The sequence below is a fragment of the Penicillium pulvis genome (assembly GCF_028828015.1).
Source record: "Penicillium pulvis strain IBT 33274 chromosome Unknown scaffold_8_segment0_segment0, whole genome shotgun sequence".
NCBI classification, from domain to species: domain Eukaryota; kingdom Fungi; phylum Ascomycota; class Eurotiomycetes; order Eurotiales; family Aspergillaceae; genus Penicillium; species Penicillium pulvis.
The window spans coordinates 4,111,428-4,127,767 of NW_026643080.1; the positions used below are offsets into that span (position 1 = coordinate 4,111,428).

A 16,340-nucleotide genomic window follows, 5' to 3' on the forward strand; every position below is an offset into this window, starting at 1 on the left:
TATTACTCTATAAAATCTCATTTTCTTCTTCTTCCGCCTCATCCCAGTCAATATCGGCCAGTGCTGCTTCGGCCCTTTCATGAACCTGATTATATGTCAGAGCAACGATAACGCGGGTGATGAGATCGCCGTTCGAACTTCCTTACCTCTTTCAAGCCGCTCAGCTCCTCTACGTACCCTGGCTGGTCCAAAGCCTTTCGCACAAAATCCCAGCCTTGTTGCTTGTACGCACTTATCACTTTTTCTGAACAGGCACTGCAACAGGGGTAGCTCTTGCCGGTGACCGTGATATTTTCAAATGTTGCGAGGAACCCACGTATTTGGTGGGGTACAAGTCCCAGAGGATGATCTCCACGCTCATCATTTCGATTTAAGGGGGCAGGCGCAAAAACCCCCTCTGGGTGTTGCAGTACCGATACCAAAAGTTCAACCAGGAGTGCTGAGGCGATAGCGGCAACACCAGGGCGAGTAACCGTGCATTGTTGGTCGAGTGTTTGATCCTTGATGGACTATTGAGCGGTCAGCCATGCACCCATTAATCTTGTCGGTGATCTCACATTCGCTGGTGCCACAACATCGTTACAGAAATAGCACCCGAGGTCCGCTGTTGTATCCCCTACCCCGGAAGTGCCATGACGCATTGCCACGAAGGAATCAAATCCAAGAGCGGCATTCATCACGATCTTTCCCGCTGCCTTTCCCATCACGGTGGGTAACCAACGTGACTCCCGGGTGTCCATGAGAAGGAAAATGGCATCGTGTTCATCAATGAGAGCCTTAAGGGTCTCAAAATCACCTCGAGTCGAGCTTTCGTCAACGATTGGATGACCGGCCATAGGCACGGTAATTTCATGGCCAATAGTATCCACTCCCGGGTATATCTCAGTCAGAGCCTGAGATGCTCGAGTGGCTTTGGCAGCCCCGCCATTCAGACAATCTGCAAAAATAAATAACGGTTGTCGAACGGGATTAGAGAATGAGACAGTGCCTTTGTCGACAAAGGTAATTTTTTTTACTCCCCAACCCTGGTATGATGTTAGCGCCACCCCCTTTGGCTCAACGCTGTCAATTTCATCTGCTTTTACGCCTTACCAATAAATTTCGAGCAACGTAGCTCCCGAGAGTACCCGCTCCGAGAAGAAGACATTTCGTGTGCTTGATCTTCTCTAGATTCAACGTCGGGCTGATTCGCCATTTCATGAGTTTGAGATTGAGGTCGACTGATTGGTCTGCCAGCCTGCAGGAAAGGAATATTAGTTTGCGGGCTTGCGCCCTATTTTCTTTTTGGTAGAGCAGTCCATATGTACCTTATGGGGTCCATATACTCTGTGAGGCTAACAATTCGCCCTGCCAGCTTCCCTGCTGGATTGCGCTCCCAGCCAGTTATTTTGGGCAATTGAACCTGGACTTGCGGCTGTTTTACTGCATCTGGGGCCGTCGATTTTAGTTCCAGTCGGATTACTGTACTCCTTCCTTGGTCACGTTTCGACTGCACATCACGATATCGTAGAATTTGCACTTGATCAAGTCCCCATCGTTGTTTCACTAAAACCAGCAGATTTCGCAGCATCCAACCCGGAGCAGTGTCATAATTGGAAGGGTCCGCAAAGCATACGTAGCGATCCTTGAGTGCTGCACCAGTGAAAAACCCATTCTCGAATTCGGACAAGGATGCAACCTGCCAGATGCTTTGTGTCAAGGAACCAGATGCCCTTCGTTGCTTCCGAGCCAAGAAAAACCCCCTCTGGCGGTCATCTGTACCATAGTTCCAGGTTTGAACAGCCTCCACGAGGGCCATGCTTTCATCAGGTGGTATACTTTGTCCCTGGGATATCGAGGTCACTTCGTCTTGGTAGGACTTGGCTTGAGGCCCCAAGGATTCCACCCACGACGGATCAGAGTGAAGGGCGGGGAAGGCAAACCAGTAGTAGAACTTGTACTTTTTTAAGTCGGCAAATGATAAAATGATGAATGACGACAGCAAGGAAGGACAAGAATATATGGTCCCGTCGTTGATAGCGTCCCAGATCTAATAATGATTAATACTAGTCGCATCAAATTTGTCTTGTAGAAGATGGCTGGGCAATGAGCTCGTACCGTTTTCCCTGCTTGGAGGATCATCTTAGATTTGTCCACGTTGCGATATTCTTCGATCGTATTGACATTCTTGATCATGCCCTCTGCACGGTACAGCCCTGCGGGTGCTCTGTGCGTCAAATCAGCAACCACCTATTTCTTGATATGGATAAGCGAACTTACTCCGCACTCGTGAGTGCATTTCCATGGATTTGCATTCGACATGAGGCATTCGCAGAGTCTGTGGAGCGGATCTCATAGAGCCCTAGAACCTGGCGGGCAGAGTCGTCCAGCTTATCATGATTGATCTTGTGTGAGGCAAGAGCCGTGTAGAACGGCAGCTCAATATCAGAGACAAACGGAGTATACTGCATTTTGACCGCAGGACATGTCCTAGTTTCGCTGTATCGATTGTTTTCTGTGGTGGTCTTAAGAGGGTATATGGTTCAAGGTGTTGATAAGGGAGTATATATCAGAGGGGAAAGTGGGGGGGGGGAGGTAAGTACATTGCCTCGGGGGTGACGTAATCGATGTAGCACGCGAACCGTCAAATCCTAAGTTGGTGGCCCGCGTGCCCAAAACGCGTGATCGCCCACTTCTCTTTATTTATTTTTTATTTTTTTGTCTTTTTTGGGTCTTAAGCCCGGGAGAAGGAAGGTCAGGAGGAAGGAACACAACTAAAGAGGGGTAAGACCTTCCAAAAAAAACCAAGAAAAGAAGGGTCTTATGAAATAGAAAAAGACATAAGAGCTGATAGCTGATACAGAAACTATTTCTCGCCAGTAAGATGCTTATCGGCTTATGTGGAGGTCAGCACACCTTTTGACTCCGCCTCATCTACTGAGAGACTGACCATGTTCAAGGGATCTGTGCGGGCAAGCATGCCATTGCCGAGTACTTGATTCAACACCAAGGATTTCAGCTCTTGGAGCTAACAAATCAGCCGCACCATCGTATTACCGACGAGCCGGATGATGATTTGCGGCTCCAAGCGTCGGAGATCAAGAAGAATGGAGAACAGGCGAAATTTGGGTTTACCACCGCCGATGCTCTCGTGGACTTTGTGACCAAAAGGTGGCAGGAACGTTGGGTGACTACGGACATCGCGGACGGCCCCACCCTGGATCGCTTTCTCCTGCGTCCTTTTTTCCTCCTCGTGAGTGTGGATGCTCCAGTCAGCCTTCGCTGGAAGCGATTCTCCGACAGGTTCGTTGCCCCAAGACATATTTCAGCATGGCCTCGCTCAATTCCCATTTCCTCTTATACAGATGCTGGCGAAGACAGCTAGACCCGCCAGACCTCGAAAAATTCGTCCTGTGGAACGATCGTCATCTTTACCAAAGAGACATTGGGCGTGTCTACCTTACAGATCGGGCCCAAGTGCGCCTCTTCAACTCTTCGTCATCTCTTGACGAACTTCATCAATCGCTCCAGACACTGGATTTAGCGGATGAGCAGCGACTGCGACCAAACTGGGACCAATATTTCATGCAGCTGGCGTCTCTTGCGGCACAGAGAAGCAACTGTATGAAACGACGTGTGGGTTGCGTGGTTGTTCGAGAGCGGCGGGTCATCAGCACGGGCTATAACGGGACACCTCGACATCTCCCCAACTGTAATGAAGGTGGATGTATGGGAAAATTCAACGATGTTTTTGAAATGCCCTTGCTAAGCTATTATCCAGGTCCCCGGTGCAATCGTGGTGATGGCGGTGGAGTTGGCCTATCCGCCTGCCTATGCCTCCATGCCGAAGAAAATGCACTGCTAGAAGCCGGTCGAGAGCGTATTCGAGAGGGTGCGATTCTTTATTGTGACACGTGAGTTGGACTGTGGTTCAATATCTCAGATAAGATTAGATTCTTACTGCATTTGATCTTAGGTGCCCGTGCTTGACTTGTACCGTCAAGATTACCCAGGTCGGCATTTCAGAAGTAGTCTACTCTCAAAGCTACAATATGGACCAAGAGGTATATATGTGCATCCTCCCAAATCCTACGGGATCTCACTAATCTCTTCATACAGAGTGCTGCCATTCTTGAAGCTGCCGGCGTGCGCTTACGACAATTTAGCCCGGTAAGAATCCCTACCTTCATCTGCTGCTTAGCAAGCTCCGTGCTAAAATACACCAATCGGGATAACTAGCCGTCTAAGGGGCTCATATATTTGCAACAGTCAAATGAGCCAGCCGCTTCGTCGTGACGAAAATTTATTAAGTTGATACTCGCCCCTATCTCGTGGAAATACGAATACATGACTCAAGTACACTGTTGGCTGTACAATCCCTCGAGCGAAGTGTATTTCATTGATTTCCTTGACATATAGCCAACAGCCTAAAGAATGGGTTCGAAGAAACAGACACGAGAAATGGAGAAAAAAGTAAAGCAGTGTTTAATCATCCATAGCATTTGGAAATGTACTTACGTACGGTGAATGTACCCTTCCCCACATTGGATAAGTGATTCTGCCGTGCAGAAAAAAAAAAGATGTATGACTCAGCGTGTTCGGTTTGGAGGGGCTTTCGATGACTCCGTTTCTCTGCTGTGTCAAGGTTACCAGCTTTTACTTTTTGGCAAAATTATTCATCATGCCGACCGTCCACCTTTTAGACTACGTTGCGGGTAACATTCGCTCTCTGGTCAATGCAATCAATCAAGTCGGCTACGAAGTGGAATGGATCAAGTCTCCCGATGATGTGAAGAATGCCGAAGTGCGTCATTTGTTAAATCTATACGAGTGCCAATCTGCCTACAATTTGCTAATTACATTCTATGTGGCAGAAATTGATTCTCCCTGGCGTCGGCCACTTTGGACATTGTCTCTCACAACTCGACAAAGGCGGCTTTCTAGGCCCTATCCGGGAACATATTGACGCGGGCAAGCCGTTCATGGGCATTTGTGTCGGTCTGCAGGCACTCTTCCAAGGCTCTGAAGAAGACCCCAATGTCCCAGGACTGGGTGTGATCCCCATTCGCATTCAAAAATTCGATGATTCGACCAAGAGCGTGCCGCACATCGGGTGGAACTCGGCATTGAATACCGGAGCCGCATCGAAGGAGCAAAGCTTTTACGGACTGAGGCCGTCAAGCAAGTACTATTACGTACACTCCTATGCAGCACTTTATGAGGCAGGTGTTCTTGAGAGAGATGGCTGGTCCGTTGCCACAGCCACCTATGGCGAGCAAGAGTTCATCGGTGCAGTCAGCCGAGACAACATTTTTGGCGCACAGTTCCACCCCGAAAAGAGCGGCGTGGCAGGATTACGAGCCATCCGGGCTTTCCTGACTGGGGATCAGTTCCAGTCACTCCCCCAAGAGTTGGTTGCTGGCAAAGCCGATGGACTGACTCGGCGCGTTATTGCCTGCCTTGATGTACGGACCAACGATTCCGGTGATCTTGTCGTTACAAAAGGAGACCAGTATGATGTGCGTGAAAAGAGCGGAGCAGATGCCGGTGGCCAAGTCCGAAATCTGGGAAAGCCAGTTGATATGGCCAAGAAGTATTATGAACAGGGGGCAGATGAGGTGACATTTTTGAACATCACTTCCTTCCGAAACTGCCCGCTTGTGGATACACCTATGCTTGAGATCTTACGCCGAACATCCGAAACAGTATTTGTGCCTCTAACCATCGGTGGTGGTATCAAAGATACGGTGGACACTGACGGCACCCGCGTCCCCGCGCTGGATGTGGCCACAATGTATTTCAAGTCTGGCGCAGACAAAGTCAGCATTGGTTCGGATGCTGTTTTTGCCGCGGAGGATTATTACCTAGCTGGCAAGAATCTGAGTGGTCTCACTGCAATTGAGACCATCTCCCAGGCATATGGAAAGCAAGCTGTGGTGGTAAGTGTGGACCCTAAGCGTGTCTATGTGGAACGACCTGAGGACACTAGCCACCACACTATTAACACCGCATTCCCTAATGCGGCGGGACAAAGTTATTGCTGGTACCAGTGCACAGTCAAAGGTGGCCGGGAAACTCGAGACATGGATGTGCGACAACTAGTGCAGGCGGTTGAGGCCATGGGAGCCGGAGAAATCCTGCTCAACTGCATTGACAAGGATGGAAGCAACAGTGGATTTGACTTGGAGCTGATCAATGATGTTAAAGCCGCCATAAAAATCCCTGTTATTGCTTCCAGTGGCGCAGGGAACCCCGGTCATTTTGCAGAGGTCTTCAGCAAGACTACTACGGATGCCGCATTAGGAGCCGGCATGGTAAGTTGAAACATATTCCAAACCAATATGAAAAAAGGTGACGGCGCTAACTTTTATGTAGTTCCACCGCGGGGAATATACCGTGAGTCAGGTCAAAGACTACTTGCAGGACGACGGATTCTTGGTACGGCAATTCGAATCCCAGCTTTAAACACGCCATGTAAATTGATTCTGTAAATGGAACGTGATCGCTTGAATATAGAGTTATTTTAGAAGCCAGTTAAAGAACTTTGTACCTCTTCGACGTCTTTTTACTTTTGTAATCATCGACGACAAAGACCTCAGAAAGGTCACGGAAGCTTGTACCATTTCTAAGAAATCCTTAATGCGGACGGTGCCCCTCTGTGACATAAGCCACTGGGCGGTGGATTGGGCGGTATCATCTGACTTTTCCGCCGTTTGCCACCAAGTCCAACTTCCACCTTTCCCTCATCTCCCCCTCTTTCAACCACAACCACAACCCACGAATACGCGACCACCACCATTGTACTGCTATAGACTGACACAGATCTTATCTGGCATGGCCTGACCCTGAATACGGAAATTAGACGGGTTCTACGTGGTTCATTTACGTTGGTCTGACTTTAAGTGACGGAGGTGGCTCTGTGCGGCAGCAGCGACAGTTCTTTTTCGACAATTGTATTCATCAGTGTTCTTCATTTGTATGCAGTGTGGTTGCTTGCTCATTCACATTTCCAAGAAGAAAATTCTTACCCAATCCATCAGTTCTCCCCCGATCGATAGGCCCAGTATTGATCGTGAAATTCACTGCGCTAAATATCCTTGCATCCTGCTTTTCGGACCTTTTTCTCTTCTCCTCTCCTTTCCCTGCTGAGCTCAACTGGTGCCGGCTGACCTCACTATTCTCCCTGATCTGCTTCCCAGCTGCTCCTGTTATCCTTCCACTTTGTACCCCTGTGGTTGTGCTGCTGCCCCTTAAGCTTCTCATTTGCCCGAGGACCAGATCCCCTCTTCTTTTCTGTTTGCACGCACACAGAGAATTCAATACAATGTCATCGTCTGTTCATTTCAAATTCAAGTCCCAGAAAGAACCCTCGCGGGTCACCTTCGATGGCACTGGTATTTCTGTCTTCGAGCTCAAGCGAGAAATCATCAGCCAGAGTAGATTGGGCGATGGCACTGACTTCGAACTGTCCATTTACAACGAAGACACAAAAGAAGGTAGGTTACATGGCCTAGGTTTATCTTGCAACAATATCTCTGACCGTTCTTAGAATATGATGACGATACCACCATCATCCCTCGATCTACCTCGGTCATCGCCCGTCGCTTGCCTGCAGCTCGTCCTGGAAAAGGCGGTGCAGCTCGTTATGTCTCCGGGAAAATGCCCGTGAATGCCCGGAATGCGTCTCGGACCGAACCATCCATCAGTCGAACCACGCCGGGGACTGGCCAGTCTGTCAATAACAATGTGTTGGAGCTTACCAATGCGCAAACCGAGGAGGAGAAGATCAACGCGCTCTTCAATCTGCAGGCGAGCCAGTGGAAAGAACAGCAGCAAGAGATGGCCAAGTAAGCAAATATCTCTCCGATGATGAACATCCAGATATCTAGAATACTGACACCCCTTTTTAGTGCAACCCCGGTCCCATTTGGCCGTGGCCGAGGAAAGCCGGTGAATGTTCCCGACCATCCACCACCTCCTGGGTATCTGTGCTATCGGTGTAGAGAGAAAGGTAGGGCTTCTATCGCTATTACATACAGTATGAGTCACCTCTAACGTTCAATTTCAGGTCACTGGATTCAAGCCTGCCCAACAAATAATGATCCCAAATTCGATGGCAAGTACCGGGTTAAACGATCTACCGGTATCCCACGATCCCTTCAGACAAAGGTTGAAAAACCGGAGTCCTTAGCACCCGATGGTTCCAGCGATGAATCGAGGAATACGGGAGTCATGGTAAATGCGGATGGTGATTTCGTCATTGCAAAGCCGGACAAGGCAGCATGGGAACTGTACCAAGAAAAGCTGAAGGCCTCTGCCGCAGCGGCAGCGGAGGCAGCGGCGGCGGAGGAGAGTCGGGCGCTGCAGGCTCGGGGTCTGGAATGCCCAATTGACAAGAGAATGTTCTTAGAACCAACAAAGACACCATGTTGCCACAGGACTTATTGCAATGACTGTATTTCAAATGCCTTGATTGAAAGTGACTTTGTCTGCCCTGGCTGTGCTACCGAGGGTGTCTTGCTTGATAATCTCACCCCGGATGACGAGGCTGTTTCCCAAAGCAAAGCTTATGAGGCCGAAAAGGCGGAGGCGAAAAGGGAGAAGGAGAAGCAATTGACAGTTCCGGATGACCCTACAGCCCATGAGACCCCTGAGCACGATTCTGTTAATGATTCTATGGCTAAAGCGCAATCTCCAGCCCATCAAGAGGCAGATACCACGTCCACTGAGTCAAAGAAGCGACCAGCCGAAGTCGATCCGGCTGAGGGTTCTGGCAACTCCCATTCTGCTAATGTGGCCAAAAAACAAAAAGGAGAAGACCAGACCGACCAGTCAAATCCCAACCCCAATCCCAACACCATCGCTCAGGGGCCTTTGAAAGAGGCTCTAAGTGGACCTCAGGCGCCCATGAATCCACAAATGTCATTTAATGGGTTTGGTGCAATGCCCCCCTTTGCAGATCCCAGTTATAGCAATGATGGAATGGGTTTCATGAACCCAATGGCCATGCCCAATGCCTTCCCTAACGCCATGGGTCCTGGCTGGAATCCCATGAACATGCCCTTCAATCCTCTACAAGCTGGTATGTTTGGCGATCAGTCAAATGGATTTTCCAACATGTTTAACGGTGACCCATCTATGTCAATGTTTCCAATGGCTCAAATCGCTGCATCCATGCAGAATCCTGGGTTCCAAGGTCCAGGGATGAACGGATTTTCAAACCAACAGCGGACTGCATTCAGTGGTCCTTACTCACGCGAGGAAGACTCACCGTACTTTCGACAACCTGTGAATCCCCAACGTCATCAGGCAAGAAATCGTCGAGTGCGACCGAGTGATTACCGGGAATTGTGATGACCCCATTCTCAAGGCGTTTTGGGTGAGGTGCACAATGTATAGGAAGTCATTTAGAGCGGCTTTTGTGCTTTTTCTCTTTCCTCTGCTTTCATTTTTTGCGAGCGAGCCTTTTGGTGATTTATGCATAATTATTCTAGGAGGTTCACCTTTGTTTCCGCCTCGCCCCCCTTTTTTTCTTTTTTTTCCTCTTCTTTTTCTTTCCAATCCCATCAGCCCAAGTGTAAATCTAGCCAGGTTTTCAACCCAGAGCAAATTCTCTTTTCCTTTCTATACTCAGTAGTCACATTCCTTGGGGTCCTTGATGGTAGCTGCGACCACTAGCATAGTGAAATAGTGAAATATTGATATTTTGTTCTCAAGAATCCACATACTATATACTAGACGTTGGATGACTTTGATCCGTATAGGGTGATATAGCACCATACAGAATGAATGTAACTGTCTAGGTCTTGACCTGGAACCTCCTGCTCTTGCACCCCTCCGTCCAGAAGACCATTAAGGAGTTCAAGGGTTATGTGATTCAGAATGGGTCAAGGTACTCCGTATAATTGTATAGTTCAGCCCAAGTCAGGTGACTACACTCCAGAAAATCCCGCCCCAGATGTCCACACCGCAAAGCATCATCACTCTTCCTTAGCTCCCTTATGTTCCAACACCCCTCCTACTCATCACATTTCTATCGAAATCATCGAGAAATCTATCATGGCAAAATTCATGAATAATCACAGTAGTAATTACGGCCAGATGGGGCGTCTTAATCAAGAATCCACCGTCTTGGCCAGCTGCTACTCTGTTGAATCATCATCCACCAAGGTTCAGGGCTTCCACTACTGCAGTACCCTGGGTGCCGGTATGTCATAGCCCTCTTCTATCCTCAACTTGCGTTCTAATACCCCCAACAGGAGCACAGTGGTATCCCTGAGGTCCCCTCAGGGTCTAAATCATCCATGCGAAGTCCTCCCCTCGACCTTCCCACCAGCATAGAACGAAGCTGGCCTGGGAATAACTGGCCCGAGTACAAAGGGGGAGGCAACACAAACCATTCCGGAAGAGTGTGAGAGACTTTTCTGTGACAAACTGTTCACGACATTCCTTGGTGAGGGGACTGGCTTGACACAGGAGTCGCTAGGAATGGGTGTGTTCCAAAATATCCAGGCAAATCAGATGGGGCCTATACATGATCGAATCCGCCGATGGATTGAAGTGTGGGATTACACCAGTGATGCCATTTACCGCGGATTCGTGGCAGACGTAGACGGAGAGCAGACACTCTTTGTCTTCCTCGAGAACGGTGCAATTGGACATGGCTTGAAGTCTGGGTAAGGGTTCTCCAACGGCCTCATGCTTGCTAACTTTATGGACTTGCCTGCTAACCTAACCCCTGGTGCAGACTGATAGCCCTTTTTGAACTGGCGGGAACCGATGCCTTTGACTGTTCTCAAATTGTGGCTTGTGTCAAGCGCTCACAACAGACAAACGAAATGGAGCTCGTCCGAAGCCTTGGATGGTGTGGATTTAGTCTGACCACCCTTGGGCCATGGGCCACAAGTGGTGATTCGGGTCCATTTCTCAGTACCAAATGGCTCTTCCTGGTGGCGGAGATCTAGATGATTTCTCTAACCTTGTTTTCAACAGTACTTGGAACCCTTGGCGTCTTGAATCGGGAATTTCTTTCCTTGCCTTCCCTCGCACTCGCTATCTACTTGTGATATGCATTTCTTATGCTATCTCATTCTATCTCCTAGTCTTCCACTTGAAGAGCTAGCAGTTGCTTTCTGGGAGTGTCTATTTTCCTTCCCCTAATTTAAATTAAATTATTGTTATCTACCAGCAAACAATAGTCACTCAATATTCTCGAAGACTTCTGTACTATGTACGATGCGAATACTTCATCATTCTCATAGATTTCCATGGTAGTACGACAAGATACACGTGACGGGTTCGAGTAATCATGCGAGCTGTCATAGCACCTTCTATCCCTAGTTTTCCTGGTGTTGCGCTAAGTTGCTAATAGTTCCCCCTCTCTGAACATAACCTCATTTCCGAAATAGCCATGCCGAAGGAGAAAACCAAGTCCTCTACCTTTCCTCGTTTCCTTCTCCCTTCATTTCCTAACAAACAAGATGTGGGGTCATCCCCGAGCCCCTCCGACCCCACCAAGTACCTAGATGGTCATGTCTCTTATCTCCAGTGCACAGGATGTGCTGCACAGCTCTGTTTGACACTGCAAATCATCAGTAAAGGCTTTACAGGGCGCCATGGCCGTGCCTATCTTGTTTCTGCCGAGTCAGCCGCTGCTGTATCAGTCAGTGCATCCTCATCGCCGACTGCTTCCCTTCCAAATACCGTTTTACACCATCCGGTTCCACGACAGCTAGTGACAGGAGCCCATACAGTCAGCGATGTCAGCTGTGCATTCTGCGGTAGCGTGCTGGGCTGGAAGTATGTGGCTGCAGAGGAGGAATCCCAGCGCTATAAAGTGGGCAAGTTCATTCTAGAGACCAAGCGCATCACCACGTCATCGTGTTGGGAGTCTCCACCAAGCCTGAATCTGTCCGTTGAGAAATTTCGGGGAAGTTCGGATGGCCCACAACCCTTGGAGCTTGAGTTTGATAGCCAGGATGAAGATGAATGTGAAGACCTCTTTGCAGGCATCTGGAGTCCAGGCCTAGCTACCCGTCGCAGAAGTCGTAAAATTGATCGGCGGCCCGCGATGTTTGGACTGTCATAAGGGGCGAAAGAAAGAAAAACCAGGATTTTTGATTATTTATCTTTTGAGCGAAGACTGTCCCTTCTATTTATTGCATGATACCCTTGGATGTTCCTTTCACTAGTATAGTCTAGACTACTATGAACCCTCCTTACTTATTTTATATATCCTTTCCTATAAACCCCAGAGAAAATGTGCATTACTTGACCAGTCCATATCTTCGCAAGGCTTCTATGAACTGTACAGTAAATCCGTAGACATGATAACAAGTGCTCTAATATTGTCCCGGTTATAGAAAAAAAAAAGAATTTAAGTCAGAATTGCATTCATGAAGAGGGAGCATCATCCACGCGTGTACGTTTCGAGCCACTCTCAGAGGGAGCATCTCCAACGGGGCGTTTAGATGCCGTAGATTGCGAAGCAGGCTGAGTTGCAGGCTTTCGACGAACTAGCGAGGAAAGATCGGTTGCTTCCTTGCTGGCAGAATCCAGTCGAGCCTTCTGATCATTGGCAGACTGACCCACGATTTGGCCGAGAATACCTTTGAGAAAGGCTTCATTCTCCTGATTGCCCTGGTCAACAGACGCAGGGGAGCGTCGTAGATCGATCAGCTGTCAGGTGTTAGCGAAATCTGAATGACACGAGAGCGTCGATGTTTGACTTACTCGTTGCTCCATATCTGCGATGATCTCTTTGACATTTGCAATTTTCCTCTTTGAGGCAGTCACCTTGTCTTCATCCATGTCCTTAGCGGCCTCTAGTTTCTCCTCCTCATGGGTCATTCGAACCCTACAGCTCTCAATGGCACGCTCCATTTGAATCGCAGCTTCCTTTCGCATTTCCTCATCCACCGTTTTGTCCTTCTCCCCGTCTTCATCCTCTTGCGGAACTGATGCAAATTCGAGAGCAAGGGAAAGTTTGTAGTGGCACTCGGCAACTGAGGGATCTTCGAACGGGAACAAGGAATATCTCAAAGCAAGCGCAGTTCGCAAATCAGTCACCGCATCACTGAACCTCTCTGCTTCCAGGGAAATTTCAGCCTGAAGGTCGTATGTATCGGCCAGTCGTTCTTTGATATGCTTCACTTCTGTCGATAGCTCAGTTGATTTGCCCTTGGCGTTGTCGCTTTTCTCTGCGACCTCGAGGTTTTTCAGGTAGAGAATACGCGCCAAATCCAAAACCTCGAAAGCATTGGCGAAATCATCCTCATCCTCTTCATCTACGGCCTCGGCATCCTCCTCCTCCTCCTCCTCATCAGAGTCGACGAAATTCTCGTCGCCAGTAAACTGAAAGAAGGGCTTCGACTGCGCAACTTCGGCCTGTTCATTTTTACCTTGAACGGACGAAGGTTTTTTGGTCATGGCATTAGAAATAGCATCCTGGACTGGGTTACTTCCAGTGCCAGATGATCCGGCAGAACCAGCATGCGCTGAAGGGGCTTTGTTGGGTTGAGCTTGAGGCTCTCCAGCAACCTTAGATCCGAGCACATCACTCTTGCTCACTGCGACATTGTAAAGAGATTTTCCGTAGGCGTAGAGTAAATTCGCATTCTCCGGTGAGAGTTCGCCATTCAATTCAGCCTGCAATTCGGTGGCTTGGGAATAGAGTTCTGAAGCGGTGTTATGATCTTTTGTCGCATCCTTAGCGGCAGCTCGTGCGATCAGATCTTTCAGCTGGGCTTGCTTGTCATGAACAGCCTCAGTCTGGGCAGGAGGACTTGATTGCTTCTCAGTCATTGTGTTGATGGAATCCATTTGGGGGAAGGGAGAAGAGAAAAGTAGAGAGGGCGATAAGCGATAAGCGATAATGGATCGCGGTCGCGACGTGTCACGCGTCTCTTCATTTCAGGCGAGAGTTCTGTATCAGGAACACGACTTCTCTTCCCTGAATATTGACAATTGGCCGCTCAGATACATCTGTCTATATTATTGCCTCAATCAAAACCCATCCAAAGCAATACAACCCGCTCAACCTCAACTCATCATGGATCCGACGTCTACCCCACGACATCCAGATCGCTTCAAATTGGGGGCAGCGGACCCAGTTCCTTCCTCCTCGCCTGCATTTGGGACACCAGCAAGACCATTTCGAATGCAGAAGACACATGCTCTGCCAACTAAGACGTCTATCTTACCTATTCTGCTCCCCTCGTCTACGCTTAGACCAGTGGCCTTCCGAACATTTACCCGCAAACATAACCTTACAATTTCATCATCGGCATTGCAAACTTTAGCAGTGTTCGTGGGAAAAAATTGTGGCTCAGGATGGCGAGAAGAAGGACTTGCAGAGAGAGTTCTTGACGAGGTGGCCAAAATCTGGAAAAGAGCTGGCGGAAGTGTCATCGTGGAGGAAGGGAAAGGTGCATCTCTGAAAACGATCCTGCAGACCCTCGAGGGGAGTATGAGTGGTGGAAGAGTCGTTACTGGAAAGGTTCACCCTCAAGATGGATCTGCAAGGTCGTTGAGTGGTGGCTTGGATGCTGGTCGCACCGAATCCAACACCGAAGCGACCAGATCAGGGGATCCAGACGAGGAAGATTCCAAGCTGTCGCTGCACCCAAGGCATTGGTTCAAAGCCATTGATGCTTTTGAACTTCCTCGCCTGACATACAATGTCGACAAGAAATACTTCGAGGCGATCAAGTCCAAGCCCACGCTATTTCCATCCCCCTCACACAAGACTGCCCTGTTTAGAGATCGCTATAACTTGGTCTACCAGCGCTTGCTCCGGAATGAGACCTTCCAAAGTTCCTTGGGGGTAATAGGCGTCCCTTCCCTGCAGCGATCATCGTCGAACCTGGCAACTCAACAGTCATACAAGTTAACACCAATCGCGAACCTCCTAGGGCGGAGTGGCAGCTCTCATCTGTTGCTAGGGCTCCTGTCTATTTCTCCCACTGGTGATTTGAGTTTGATAGACCTCACAGGAAGCGTAGCTTTGGATCTGAGTCATGCACGCATGATCCCAGAGGATGGTGCGTGGTTTGCACCGGGCATGATTGTGCTTGTCGACGGGATCTACGAAGAAGAAGAGATGGTGCAAGGATCTGTATTGGGAGGAAATTCTGGAGTGGGAGGCACCATTGGAGGTCACTTCGTTGGTGTATCGATCTGTGGCCCTCCATGCGAGCGAAGGGATATCTCATTAGGCACAAATAGCCGCCAAGGGAGTGGTGAGCTGAGCTCTAGCGGTGGATTTGGGTGGGTCGATTTCCTAGGAATTGGGAGCGAACGCGCACAAGGAGCACGTATGAGAAGGATTCAAGAGAAATGTCTGAGAGGAGAACCAGAAGTGGTTGAGGCACCACCTCGGCTCAAAATGGCGGTGATGAGCGAGATCAACCTCGACAACATGAGAGCTCTTGATGCTTTGCGGAAAGTTTTCAGCACCTACAATGATCTTGCTCTTGTGGATCGTCCGCAGACCTTTGTATTGATTGGCAATTTTGTGCAGAAAGCGATCATTAACGGAGGTGGCCGAGCTGGGAGTATCGAATACAAGGAGCATTTTGACTCACTTGCGGTGGTTTTATCCGAGTTTCCTGCACTGTTGCAGCATTCGACGTTTGTCTTTGTTCCCGGTGACAATGATCCATGGGCATCCGCATTCTCTGCCGGAGCTGCGTCGACCATACCACGTCAGCCGATACCTGAGCTATTTACCTCTAGGATTAAGCGTGCTTTTGCGACCGCAAATTCCGAACTCGATCGCTCTCAGACCTCAGAGCCGATGGGCGAGGCGTTGTGGACTTCAAATCCGGCACGCCTCTCCTGGTTTGGGCCGGTGCATGACATTGCTATCTTCCGTGATGACATCTCGAGCAGAATGAGGCGTACAGCAATCAATGTACAGACAGATAACGACAATGGTGATGCTACAATGCACGAGGCGCTAGAAGACGCAACAAGTGCCGCGGTCTCTCGAGCGCCAGAGCTGCCCAACCAAGCCAATGGGGCTAAGTCAGATGCTATGGCGCCCGCCGCTTCGGCAGCTCGTAAGCTTGTGAAGACCGTCCTGGATCAAGGGACGGTCTCACCATTCCCACTTCCCATTCGGCCTGTTTTGTGGGATCATGCTTCTGCTGTGCAACTATACCCACTGCCCACTGCCCTAATCCTGGCAGACTCGGATGCCGCCCCTTTCTGCATGACCTACGAAGGATGTCATGTCATGAATCCTGGACGGTTCCTACCTGATGGTGCTGTGCCAACAGTGAGATGGATTGAATATGATGTGTTGCGGAGCCGAGGAAAGGTGAAGGAGGAACGGTATTGATCCTGATGAATTAATTGGC

General features: G+C 49.2%; 9 protein-coding genes across 9 annotated transcripts; 7 read left to right on the plus strand and 2 right to left on the minus strand.

The window, feature by feature from the left end:
- Nucleotides 1-7: 7 nt before the first annotated feature.
- Nucleotides 8-2,508, minus strand: N7503_010958 (putative autophagy ubiquitin-activating enzyme ApgG; the record flags this gene model as incomplete). Its single annotated transcript, XM_057070504.1, has 7 exons — nt 2,260-2,508; nt 2,098-2,206; nt 1,308-2,029; nt 1,093-1,237; nt 558-1,025; nt 147-509; nt 8-85 (listed from the first exon to the last, which is right to left on the minus strand). The coding sequence occupies exons 1-7, from the start codon at nt 2,448-2,450 to the stop codon at nt 8-10; spliced, it is 2,076 nt and encodes a 691-aa protein (XP_056917115.1). The 5' UTR covers nt 2,451-2,508.
- Nucleotides 2,509-2,863: 355 nt separating this feature from the next.
- N7503_010959 (deoxycytidine monophosphate deaminase) lies at nt 2,864-4,275 on the plus strand (the record flags this gene model as incomplete). Its single annotated transcript, XM_057070505.1, has 7 exons — nt 2,864-2,885; nt 2,940-3,282; nt 3,345-3,706; nt 3,761-3,893; nt 3,956-4,043; nt 4,099-4,149; nt 4,219-4,275. The coding sequence occupies 7 exons, from the start codon at nt 2,864-2,866 to the stop codon at nt 4,273-4,275; spliced, it is 1,056 nt and encodes a 351-aa protein (XP_056917116.1).
- A 385-nt stretch (nt 4,276-4,660) lies between these two features.
- N7503_010960 (imidazoleglycerol-phosphate synthase) lies at nt 4,661-6,444 on the plus strand (the record flags this gene model as incomplete). Its single annotated transcript, XM_057070506.1, has 3 exons — nt 4,661-4,783; nt 4,854-6,293; nt 6,355-6,444. The coding sequence occupies 3 exons, from the start codon at nt 4,661-4,663 to the stop codon at nt 6,442-6,444; spliced, it is 1,653 nt and encodes a 550-aa protein (XP_056917117.1).
- Nucleotides 6,445-7,303: 859 nt separating this feature from the next.
- N7503_010961 (cleavage polyadenylation factor subunit MPE1) lies at nt 7,304-9,333 on the plus strand (the record flags this gene model as incomplete). The annotated part of the gene is made up of 4 exons (XM_057070507.1): nt 7,304-7,475; nt 7,529-7,826; nt 7,890-7,990; nt 8,048-9,333. 4 exons carry the CDS (start codon nt 7,304-7,306, stop codon nt 9,331-9,333), a joined length of 1,857 nt encoding a protein of 618 aa, XP_056917118.1.
- A 631-nt stretch (nt 9,334-9,964) lies between these two features.
- Nucleotides 9,965-10,258, plus strand: N7503_010962 (uncharacterized protein; the record flags this gene model as incomplete). The annotated part of the gene is made up of 2 exons (XM_057070508.1): nt 9,965-10,186; nt 10,239-10,258. The coding sequence occupies exons 1-2, from the start codon at nt 10,039-10,041 to the stop codon at nt 10,256-10,258; spliced, it is 168 nt and encodes a 55-aa protein (XP_056917119.1). The 5' UTR covers nt 9,965-10,038.
- A 209-nt stretch (nt 10,259-10,467) lies between these two features.
- Nucleotides 10,468-10,943, plus strand: N7503_010963 (ornithine decarboxylase antizyme; the record flags this gene model as incomplete). Its single annotated transcript, XM_057070509.1, has 2 exons — nt 10,468-10,655; nt 10,727-10,943. The coding sequence occupies 2 exons, from the start codon at nt 10,468-10,470 to the stop codon at nt 10,941-10,943; spliced, it is 405 nt and encodes a 134-aa protein (XP_056917120.1).
- A 446-nt stretch (nt 10,944-11,389) lies between these two features.
- Nucleotides 11,390-12,067, plus strand: N7503_010964 (yippee/mis18 family protein; the record flags this gene model as incomplete). Its single annotated transcript, XM_057070510.1, has 1 exon — nt 11,390-12,067. One exon carries the CDS (start codon nt 11,390-11,392, stop codon nt 12,065-12,067), a length of 678 nt encoding a protein of 225 aa, XP_056917121.1.
- A 292-nt stretch (nt 12,068-12,359) lies between these two features.
- N7503_010965 (SHNi-TPR domain-containing protein) lies at nt 12,360-13,800 on the minus strand (the record flags this gene model as incomplete). Its single annotated transcript, XM_057070511.1, has 2 exons — nt 12,360-12,657; nt 12,712-13,800. The coding sequence occupies 2 exons, from the start codon at nt 13,798-13,800 to the stop codon at nt 12,373-12,375; spliced, it is 1,374 nt and encodes a 457-aa protein (XP_056917122.1). The 3' UTR covers nt 12,360-12,372.
- Nucleotides 13,801-14,029: 229 nt separating this feature from the next.
- On the plus strand, nt 14,030-16,321 carry N7503_010966 (DNA polymerase epsilon noncatalytic subunit; the record flags this gene model as incomplete). Its single annotated transcript, XM_057070512.1, has 1 exon — nt 14,030-16,321. The coding sequence occupies one exon, from the start codon at nt 14,030-14,032 to the stop codon at nt 16,319-16,321; it is 2,292 nt and encodes a 763-aa protein (XP_056917123.1).
- Between the last annotated feature and the right edge of the window lie 19 nt (nt 16,322-16,340).